The 11,987-nt window shown below is 46.1% G+C and overlaps 1 protein-coding gene across 2 annotated transcripts in view; it reads right to left on the bottom strand.

The window, feature by feature from the left end:
* Window positions 1-5,793: 5,793 nt before the first annotated feature.
* The window catches only part of LOC135512266 (atos homolog protein B), a 51,134-nt gene continuing 44,940 nt past the window's right edge, over window positions 5,794-11,987 (bottom strand). For both annotated transcript variants that reach the window (XM_064934155.1, XM_064934243.1), the window contains exons 8-9: window positions 9,768-9,982; window positions 5,794-6,136 (exon numbers count right to left, since the gene is read on the bottom strand). In XM_064934155.1, the coding sequence (XP_064790227.1) occupies window positions 5,983-6,136; window positions 9,768-9,982 (369 nt within the window). In that variant the 3' untranslated portion in view covers window positions 5,794-5,982. The remainder of the gene's footprint in view (window positions 6,137-9,767; window positions 9,983-11,987) is intronic.

Raw genomic sequence — 11,987 nt, 5'->3', positions numbered from 1 at the left:
CGTTTCCCTGTGTCATGAGGCAGGATCTCTCTGCGTTTCCCTGTGTCATGAGGAAGGATCTCTCTGCGTTTCCCTGTGTCATGAGGCAGGATCTCTCTGCGTTTCCCTGTGTCATGAGGAAGGATCTCTCTGCGTTTCCCTGTGTCATGAGGAAGGATCTCTGTGTTTCCCTGTGTCATGAGGCAGAATCTCTGTGTTTCCCTGTGTCATGAGGCAGAATCTCTGTGTTTCCCTGTGTCATGAGGCAGAATCTCTGTGTTTCCCTGTGTCATGAGGCAGAATCTCTGTGTTTCCCTGTGTCATGAGGCAGGATCTCTGTGTTTCCCTGTGTCATGAGGCAGGATCTCTCTGCGTTTCCCTGTGTCATTAGGCAGAATCTCTGCGTTTCCCTGTGTCATTAGGCAGAATCTCTGCGTTTCCCTGTGTCATTAGGCAGAATCTCTGCGTTTCCCTGTGTCATTAGGCAGAATCTCTGCGTTTCCCTGTGTCATTAGGCAGAATCTCTGCGTTTCCCTGTGTCATGAGGCAGAATCTCTGCGTTTCCCTGTGTCATGAGGCAGAATCTCTGCGTTTCCCTGTGTCATTAGGCAGAATCTCTGCGTTTCCCTGTGTCATTAGGCAGAATCTCTGCGTTTCCCTGTGTCATTAGGCAGAATCTCTGCGTTTCCCTGTGTCATGAGGCAGAATCTCTGCGTTTCCCTGTGTCATGAGGAAGGATCTCTCTGCGTTTCCCTGTGTCATGAGGCAGAATCTCTGCGTTTCCCTGTGTCATTATGCAGAATCTCTGCGTTTCCCTGTGTCATTATGCAGAATCTCTGCGTTTCCCTGTGTCATTATGCAGAATCTCTGCGTTTCCCTGTGTCATTAGGCAGAATCTCTGTGTTTCCCTGTGTCATGAGGCAGAATCTCTGCGTTTCCCTGTGTCATGAGGCAGAATCTCTGTGTTTCCCTGTGTCATTAGGCAGAATCTCTGCGTTTCCCTGTGTCATTAGGCAGAATCTCTGCGTTTCCCTGTGTCATGAGGCAGAATCTCTGCGTTTCCCTGTGTCATTAGGCAGAATCTCTGCGTTTCCCTGTGTCATTAGGCAGAATCTCTGCGTTTCCCTGTGTCATTAGGCAGAATCTCTGCGTTTCCCTGTGTCATTAGGCAGAATCTCTGCGTTTCCCTGTGTCATGAGGCAGAATCTCTGTGTTTCCCTGTGTCATGAGGCAGAATCTCTGCGTTTCCCTGTGTCATGAGGCAGGATCTCTCTGCGTTTCCCTGTGTCATGAGGCAGGATCTCTGCGTTTCCCTGTGTCATGAGGCAGGATCTCTCTGCGTTTCCCTGTGTCATGAGGCAGAATCTCTGCCCCTGTGTCATGAGGCAGAATCTCTGTGTTTCCCTGTGTCATGAGGCAGGATCTCTCTGCGTTTCCCTGTGTCATGAGGCAGGATCTCTCTGCGTTTCCCTGTGTCATGAGGCAGAATCTCTGCGTTTCCCTGTGTCATGAGGCAGAATCTCTGCGTTTCCCTGTGTCATTAGGCAGAATCTCTGTGTTTCCCTGTGTCATTAGGCAGAATCTCTGCGTTTCCCTGTGTCATGAGGCAGAATCTCTGCGTTTCCCTGTGTCATTAGGCAGAATCTCTGCGTTTCCCTGTGTCATGAGGCAGAATCTCTCTGCGTTTCCCTGTGTCATGAGGCAGGATCTCTCTGCGTTTCCCTGTGTCATTAGGCAGAATCTCTGCGTTTCCCTGTGTCATTAGGCAGAATCTCTGCGTTTCCCTGTGTCATTAGGCAGAATCTCTGCGTTTCCCTGTGTCATTAGGCAGAATCTCTGCGTTTCCCTGTGTCATTAGGCAGAATCTCTGCGTTTCCCTGTGTCATGAGGCAGAATCTCTGCGTTTCCCTGTGTCATGAGGCAGAATCTCTGCGTTTCCCTGTGTCATGAGGCAGTGATCTGATTGGTGTACAGAATGATGTGTCTATTCGAATGGGGAAGACGGCTGCTCTGCTGTTTCTCAATACAGCCAGACAGTCCTGTAGGAACACAGCGGGACAGTCCTGAAGGAACACAGCGGGACAGTCCTGTAGGAACACAGCCGGACAGTCCTGAAGGAACACAGCGGGACAGTCCTGTAGGAACACAGCGGGACAGTCCTGTAGGTACACAGCCGGACAGTCCTGTAGGAACACAGCGGGACAGTCCTGTAGGAACACAGCCGGACAGTCCTGAAGGAACACAGCGGGACAGTCCTGTAGGAACACAGCGGGACAGTCCTGCAGGAACAACTATCATATCTGGCAGTGCTCTGGTCACTTTCAATAGACAGTAAACGTAATACTGTCACCGATGTCCTGTAGTCCACCACTCCAACGGCGCACATACACAATCCGTCTCAATTGTCTTAAGACTTAAAACTACTTCTTAAACCCGTCTCCTCTCCTTCATCTACACTGATTGAAGTGGATTTAACAAGTGACATCAATAAGGGATGATAGACTGGCCAGGTGAAAGCTATGTCATGGAAAGAGCAGGTGTTCTTAGTGTCTTGTCCACTCAGTGTGTGTGTGTGTGTGTGACTGGATGGACACTACATTTACTGAACCCACGAGTCTCAGATTTATTTGACAATTCTACATGTGAAACTGTTGTGAGGGTGAAACTGTTGTGAGGACAGCGATAAGCTATTAACACATTCAATACAAACACATGTTAACAATAATATCAAAATCAAGACCCAGGTTTTACTCGCAAGTGGCTGAGTTTAATTTAAAATACACATACATTTACCCTCCCTCCCCCATCTCTACTTTTACCCTCCCTCCCATCCCACCTCTACTTTTACCCTCCCTCCCCCCCTCCCATCTCTACTTTTACCCTCCCATCCCACCTCTACTTTTACCCTCCCATCCCACCTCTACTTTTACCCTCCCTCCCCCCTCCCTCCCATCCCACCTCTACTTTTACCCTCCCTCCCCACCTCTACTTTTACCCTCCCACCCCACCTCTACTTTTACCCTCCCACCCCCCCTCCCATCCCACCTCTACTTTTACCCTCCCTCCCCCCTCCCTCCCATCCCACCTCTACTTTTACCCTCCCTCCCCACCTCTACTTTTACCCTCCCTCCCCACCTCTACTTTTACCCTCCCACCCCACCTCTACTTTTACCCTCCCACCCCACCCCCATCCCACCTCTACTTTTACCCTCCCTCCCCCTCCCTCCCATCCCACCTCTACTTTTACCCTCCCTCCCCCCTCCCATCTCTACTTTTACCCTCCCATCCCACCTCTACTTTTACCCTCCCTCCCTCCCTCCCTCCCATCCCACCTCTACTTTTACCCTCCCTCCCTCCCTCCCATCCCACCTCTACTTTTACCCTCCCTCCATCACAGCCCTCCATCACAGAGAAAGATGGTGTATCAAATGGTACCCTATTCCCCATATAGTGCACTACATTAGACCAGGGCCTATAGGGCTCTATAGTGCACTACATTAGACCAGGGCCTATAGGGCTCTATAGAGCACTACATTAGACCAGGGCCTATAGGGCTCTATAGTGCACTACATTAGACCAGGGCCTATAGGGCTCTATAGTGCACTACATTAGACCAGGGCCTATAGGGCTCTATAGTGCACTACATTAGACCAGGGCCTATAGGGCTCTATAGTGCACTACATTAGACCAGGGCCTATAGGGCTCTATAGAGCACTACATTAGACCAGGGCCTATAGGGCTCTATAGAGCACTACACTAGACCAGGGCCTATAGGGCTCTATAGAGCACTACACTAGACCAGGGCCTATAGGGCTCTATGTAGGGAATACGGGGACATTTTTAATGCAGCAAAAGCATATCGGTCTAAAAAAATAAAATAAAAACACTGTCTAATTGTGCAGCTTTTTAAGACATTTGCGAACATAAATTAAATCCTACAGCATTTTTTTTTTTGCTCATTTCCCTTCTGCTCTCATTTCAGACTGTTTTGAACAGAAAGAGAACTAAAAACACAGTGAACCCTCCATCTGTCTACATGAAAGGAGGCATCCACCCCTTCCACCCACTACATGGTACATTCCCCACTTACATCCTACACAGTGAACCGTACCATGTCACTTGAAATGGGGGAGGTTCCCTGGAACGTCTATAGGCTTCAATCAAAATACAGTACAGTTAAGTCCTGAGTGTAGCCAATTGTTTCGGCGTTTGCAGGGTGTGTCACACATCTGATGTCTCAATCTTTATTCTTCAATTGATTGAGATAAATCAGTCTTTGTTTCACTACTGCTCCTCTGTCTCTTCTTCTCTCCAGTTAAATACAGTTTGTGTTTTGTCCCTCCCCCCCTTTACTGGGATGTGCTCGTTTAATGCTCTTACAGTCCTCTTCTCCCAATTGGCTGGCTGATTGAGGTGGCAGGGTTGTCCATTGGTCCACCGAGGGGGTGAGAGGGCAGGTGCAGGCAGAGTGAATGAAGGACAGTGTGTGTGAAACGAATGGCACTAGAGTACAACTGGTTTTTTAGGTTCGTCACAAGGCATGTTAACACTCAACTCTAGACAGAAGAGTGGTCACACACACACACACACACACACACACACACACACACACACACACGTCTGCTTAGCTTGGGTGCAAGTATCGATCAATGCTTGTTGTCTGTGCATGTTTGTATGTATGCATGCATGTACACTACATGACCAAAAGTATGTGGACACCTTCTCAACAAACATCTCATTCCAAAATCATGGGCATTAATATGGAGTTGCCCGCCCCCCCCCCTTTGCAGCTATAACAGCCTCCACTCGTCTGAGAAGGCTTTCCACTAGATGTTGGAACATTGCTGTGGGTACTTGCTTCTATTCAGCCACAAGAGTATTAGTGAGGTCGGGCGATTAGGTCTGACTCGTAGTTGGCGTTCCAATTCATCCCAAAGGTGTTCGATGGGGTTGAGGTCAGGGCTCTGTGCAGGCCAGTCAAGTTCTTCCACACCGATCTCGACAAACCATTTCTGTATGGACCTCGCTTTGTGCACGGGGCATTGTCATGCTGAAACAGGAAAGGGCCTTCCCCAAACTGTTGCCACAAAGTTGGAAGCACAGAATCGTCTAGAATGTCATTGTATGCTGTAGCGTTAAGATTTACCTTCACTGAAAAACAGCCCCAGACCATTATTCCTCCTCCACCAAACTTTACAGTTGGCACTATGCGTTCTCCATCCGCCATACCCAGATTCGTCCGTCAGACTGCCAGATTGTGAAGCGTGATTCATCCCTCCAGAAAACGCGTTTCCACCACTCCATAGTACAATAAAAGGCGAGCTTCGCACTACACCAGCCGACGCTTGGCATTGCGCGTGGTGATCTTATGCTTGTGTGTGCGGCTGCTCGGCCATGGAAACCCATTTCATGAAACTCCCGACGAACAGTTATTGTGCCGACGTTGCTCCCAGTTTGGAACGGACCGTTGCAACCGAGGACAGAGGAGTTCTATTTGCTTCAGCACCCAGCCGTCCGGCGAGCTTGTGAGGCCTACCACTTTGCGGCCGAGCTGTTGTTGACCGGGGAGAGCTCTACCTGGGCATACATTTGACAAACTGACTTGTTGGAAAGGTGGCATCCTATGACGGTGCCACGTTGAAAGTCTCTGAGCTCTTCAGTAAAATATTGGCAGTAGAATGGCCTGTCTATGGAGAATGCATGGCTGTGTGCTCGATTTTATACACCTATCAGCAACGGGTATTGCTGAAATAGCCGAATCCACTAATTTGAAGGGGTGTCCACATACATTTTTATATATAGTGTATGTATGCATTTATGTATGTGTGTGTGTGTGTGTGTGTGTGTGTGTGTGTGTGTGTGTGTGTGTGTGTGTGTATGTATGTATGTATGTATGTATGTATGTATGTAAAGTCTATTCAAGTATTCTCGTCGATGTACTGAGCAGTCTGTCTATGCCCTATTCCAGGCTGCGTTAGGGGTCAGGGATTAGGAGCCGTAGGGTCACACACGGGTGGAGTATTTGGGGTTTCTTGGCACCTCGGTGAAAGATTTGAGCTCGTAAGGGATCCCTGTGTCCACCTCGATGGACTTGCGGGAGAAAAGCAGCCGGATATCGTTGTGCAGGTAAATCTTCCCAGATTTGGAGCTCTGGAATCTACAGAGTCAAGAGAAAACAAAGAAGAAGCCTCACCGTCAGTAGCCTGTGTAAAGCTACTCTACTGAAACAAGGCACTGACCAGCAACCAATCCTAAAGACACTAAGTACATGATTACATTAGAAAACATTTTTAAAAATCCTGCACTTGAAATGCTATAAAATGAATCTTGGTTTCGTACAAACAAAGCAAACAACAAACAGATGGATGGGTGGGAATAGATGGATGGGTGGGAATAGATGGATGAGTGGGAATAGATGGATGGGTGGGAATAGATGGATGGGTGGGAATAGATGGATGAGTGGGAATAGATGGATGAGTGGGAATAGATGGATGGGTGGGTGGGAGGGAATAGATGGATGAGTGGGAATAGATGGATGAGTGGGAATAGATGGATGAGTGGGAATAGATGGACGGGAATAGATGGATGAGTGGGAATGGATGGACGGAGATGGAAGGATGGAGATGGATGAGGTTGGACTAGAAGGATGGAGATGGATGAGGTTGGACTGGAAGGATGGAGATGGATGAGGTTGGACTGGAAGGATGGAGATGGATGAGGTTGGACTGGAAGGATGGAGATGGATGAGGTTGGACTGGAAGGATGGAGATGGATGAGGTTGGACTGGAAGGATGGAGATGGATGAGGTTGGACTGGAAGGATGGAGATGGATGAGGTTGGACTGGAAGGATGGAGATGGATGAGGTTGGACTGGAAGGATGGAGATGGATGAGGTTGGACTGGAAGGATGGAGATGGATGAGGTTGGACTGGAAGGATGGAGATGGATGAGGTTGGACTGGAAGGATGGAGATGGATGAGGTTGGACTGGAAGGATGGAGATGGATGAGGTTGGACTGGAAGGATGGAGATGGATGAGGTTGGACTAGAAGGATGGAGATGGATGAGGTTGGACTAGAAGGATGGAGATGGATGAGGTTGGACTAGAAGGATGGAGATGGATGAGGTTGGACTAGAAGGATGGAGATGGATGAGGTTGGACTGGAAGGATGGAGATGGATGAGGTTGGACTGGAAGGATGGAGATGGATGAGGTTGGACTAGAAGGATGGAGATGGATGAGGTTGGACTAGAAGGATGGAGATGGATGAGGTTGGACTAGAAGGATGAAGATGGATGAGGTTGGACTAGAAGGATGGAGATGGATGAGGTTGGACTAGAAGGATGGAGATGGATGAGGTTGGACTAGAAGGATGGAGATGGATGAGGTTGGACTAGAAGGATGGAGATGGATGAGGTTGGACTGGAAGGATGGAGATGGATGAGGTTGGACTGGAAGGATGGAGATGGATGAGGTTGGACTGGAAGGATGGAGATGGATGAGGTTGGACTGGAAGGATGGAGATGGATGAGGTTGGACTGGAAGGATGGAGATGGATGAGGTTGGACTGGAAGGATGGAGATGGATGAGGTTGGACTGGAAGGATGGAGATGGATGAGGTTGGACTGGAAGGATGGAGATGGATGAGGTTGGACTGGATCGACAGACATTCCAAACAAAAGATATTGCACATGCCATACAAACCGTACAGAAAAATACAATTCCACAACAAACTGAACCTTAAAGGAATAATCCACTCCAAACAACAAGTGCCTATGATTAACAGTGTTAAACATTGTTAAATAACACTAGTATGTGAAAACCATATTTTTTGTGAACAAACGTTTCAATTAGTCATTATTACAAGATTGGTAGCAACACGTGTGGAAATCTATTGCTGCTCATGGCGACTACAAAACCCACAATGCAGTGCTCTCTCTCTGGGCTAGATGGCTAGTTAGCAAACGTGGCTACACACAATAATACCGAAGTCAATATTAGCATGTGAGGTAACAAGCTAGCTGTAAAATAAAAAAATAAAATAAAAAAATTGCCCAAACAAACTGCATTATTTATCTCGCAGAGCTCAACTTGCAGTTCCTCTCAGCCCAGAGCGAGTGCAGGGTATGTTGCTATGGCAACACCGGTCTTTTACCACGTTTCCCCACAGACACACAACTAAATTGAATAATTTGGTACACCGTTTAGATTGAGCACGTCTAAGGGAAATTACTGTACACATTGTCATGGCGATATAAATGGATAGATGTGTTGTAGACACAAGTGTGTACATACTAAATATTGGCTGATTTGGCCATCTGGAGTCCCGGTAATTGTTTTAAAAGCATTATGACGAGAACCATGTACAGAGCCTTCAAAAACTATTCACAGCCCTCGACTTGTTCCACATTTTTGTTGTATTACAAACTGAACTTCAAATGGATTAAATTGATATTTATTTGACACTGGCCTATACAACATTGCCCATACTAACAAAATGGAATGATGTTTTTCTAAATTTGTGCAAAATAATAAAAAATACAAAACTGAAATGTCTTGAGTCAATAAGTATTAAAACCCCTTTGTTATGGCCTAAACAAGTTCAGAAGTAAATATGTGCTTCACAAGTCACATGGACTCACTCTGTGTATAATAGTGTTTAACATGATTTTTGATTGACTACTCTGATCTCTGTACCCCACACATACAATCGTCTATAAAGGTCCCTCAGTCGAGCAGTGAATTTCAAACACAGATTCAACCACAAAGACCATCAACATTTTCCAATGCCTCGCATAGAAGGGCAACTATTGGTAGAGGGATAAAATAAATAAAAAAACAGACATTGAACATAGCTTTGAGCACGGTGAAGTTATTAACTACACTTTGGATGGTGTATCAATACACCCAGTCACTACAAAGATACAGGCGTCCTTCCAAACTCAGAAACACCTCAGGGATTTCTACATGAGGACAATAGTGACTTTAAAAATGTTATAGTTTAATGAACTGAGGATGGATCAACAACATTGTAGTTACTCCACAACACTTAAGTAAGGAAAAGCTTGTTCAGTCTGGGAGATGAATTCACCTTTCAGCAGGAACGACCGAAAACACAAGGTCAAATCTACACTGGAGTTGCGTACCAAGAAGACATGGATTGTTCCTGAGTGGCAGACTTACAGTTCTCCTTGAAAATCTATGGCAAGACCTGAAAATGGCTGTCTAGCCATGATCAACAACCAATTTGACAGAGCTTGAAGAATTGTCTAAAGAACAAAAATGGGCAAATTTTGTGAAAAGCCAGGTGTGGAAGGCTCTTAGAGACGCAGAAAGACTCACAGCTGTTATCGATGCCAAAAGGTGATTCTAACAGTTATTGATTTAGGGGTGTGATACTTATGTAAATGAGGTATTTCTGTATTACATTTTCAATACATTTGCAAAAATTTTCAAAAACACATTTTCATTATTGGATAGTGTGTAGATGGACGAGAGAAAAAAAATAATATTGAATCCATTTTGAATTCAGGCTGTAACACAACACAATGTGCAATAAGTCAAGGGGTATGAATACTTTCTGAAGGCACTGTAGCTATGACACGTTCCTACACAATTTTCTGATTTCACAGACTTACCACTTAGAAGTTAAGCCAATGGGGTAAATTTTGTTCTATAACCACTGATCGAACATAGGCGTTCACCAAATTGGCAGGAATTTAATGATTTTTATTTCTGGGGGTGGATTATCCTTTTAAAAACAAACAGCAAATCACCAGATAGACATACCTGAGGTGTATCAAGTAGCAGAGAATCTTCTTCCTCTCTGCGGGTGTTGCCCTGGGCTCTGTAGGCCCCTCCCCCTTCCCACCTGGCCCCGCCTCCTCCACGGGAACCAGGAAGATGCGGTGACGCAGGAAGGTCATGTGATTGACGGGCATGTCCCCAAAGTTATAGGTCACGAGGAACATCTTCACCACAGTTTTATTGGGGTTGAATAAGGTCTGGAGGGAGAAAGAACAGTTTTATTGGGGTTGAATAAGGTCTGGAGGGAGAGAGAACAGTTTTATTGGGGTTGAATAAGGTCTGGAGGGAGAGAGAACAGTTTTATTGGGGTTGAATAAGGTCTGGAGGGAGAGAGAACAGTTTTATTGGGGTTGAATAAGGTCTGGAGGGAGAAAGAGAACAGTTTTATTGGGGTTGAATAAGGTCTGGAGGGACAAAGAGAACAGTTTTATTGGGGTTGAATAAGGTCTGGAGGGAGAGAGAACAGTTTTATTGGGGTTGAATAAGGTCTGGAGGGAGAGAGAACAGTTTTATTGAGGTTGAATAAGGTCTGGAGGGAGAGAGAACAGTTTTATTGGGGTTGAATAAGGTCTGGAGGGAGAGAGAACAGTTTTATTGGGGTTGAATAAGGTCTGGAGGGAGAGTGAACAGTTTTATTGGGGTTGAATAAGGTCTGGAGGGAGAGAGAACAGTTTTAGTGGGGTTTTAGTGGGGTTGAATAAGGTCTGGAGGGAGAGAGAACAGTTTTAGTGGGGTTGAATAAGGTCTGGAGGGAGAGAGAACAGTTTTATTGGGGTTGAATGAGGTCTGGAGGGAGAGAGAACAGTTTTATTGGGGTTGAATAAGGTCTGGAGGGAGAGAGAACAGTTTTATTGGGGTTGAATGAGGTCTGGAGGGAGAGAGAACAGTTTTATTGGGGTTGAATAAGGTCTGGAGGGAGAGTGAACAGTTTTATTGGGGTTGAATAACCGGTTCCGGGTTGGAGCGAGCGGTCGCATCTACACTTCGGTCCGCAGGTAGTATAACTTTTCATTACATTTCATTACATTTCATTATAGTACAACGGTTTGATTTGTCTAATCTTAGCAATTTCTTCTTAGCTAGCTACATAGCCGTCTTTGTATCAAAGATAATTGCATAATTATCGTATTTCGTCGTCCTAACGTATCTGCCCAGCAGCTAGCTAAGCAGCTAGCTAACATCCACTGTCCACCAGCACTGTAGAAACTATTACACTCAACTGAACGACTCGATTAGCGTAGTGTCAGCTAGCTACATAGTTGTCTTCGCTGTCTTCGTATCCAAGATAATTGTGTAGTTTAGAGTGTGTAGACTTAGAGTGATTATCTTAATTTACCGAGGTTAGCTAGCCAGCTATTTGTCGTCCTTAACGTAGGAGATGCTGCTAGCTAGCTAGCCAACAGCTAGCCAACCTCTACCGAATTGAACTTCAACTACCCGGTCAACATTCCGCGTCGCTCCACAGGTAGTATCACATTTTCATTTCACTTCATTACAGTACAACGGTTTGATTTGTTTGATCGTAGCTAGCCAGCTACATAGCCGTCTTTGTATCTAAGACAATTGTGTAGTCTAGAGCGATTTTCTAGGTTAGCTGGCCAGCTATTGTCGTTCTTTTAACATAGCTAGCCAGCTAGCCCCCGAATAGCAGCACTGTAGAAACTATTACAGTACAACGGTTTGATTTGTTTGATCGTAGCTAGCTAGCTACATAGCCGTCTTTGTATCTAAGACAATTGTGTAGCCTAGAGCGATTTTCTAGGTTAGCTAGCCAGCTATTGTCGTTCTTTTAAGGTAACGTAACGCTATCAACCTGCTAGCTAGCCAGCTAGCCCCCGAATAGCAGCACTGTAGAAACTATTACACTCGACGGAACGACTTGATTAGTGTAGTGTCAACATCGCAGCCACTACCAGCTAGCCTACAAAGTCAACAACGCAGCCACTGCCAGCTAGCCTACTCCAGCAGTACTGTAGCATTTCAATCATTTTAGTCAATAAGATTCTTGCTACGTAAGCTTAACTTTCTGAACATTCGAGACGTGTAGTCCACTTGTCATTCCAATCTCCTTTGCATTAGCGTAGCCTCTTCTGTAGCCTGTCAACTATGTGTCTATCTATCCCTGTTCTCTCCTCTCTGCACAGACCATACAAACGCTCCACACCGCGTGGCCGCGGCCACCCTAATCTGGTGGTCCCAGCG

This window comes from Oncorhynchus masou, chromosome 1 (genome assembly GCF_036934945.1).
Source record: "Oncorhynchus masou masou isolate Uvic2021 chromosome 1, UVic_Omas_1.1, whole genome shotgun sequence".
NCBI lineage: Eukaryota > Metazoa > Chordata > Actinopteri > Salmoniformes > Salmonidae > Oncorhynchus > Oncorhynchus masou.
The sequence above is the reverse complement of the archived record's forward strand: the minus strand, read 5'-3'. Positions and strand labels throughout refer to the sequence as shown.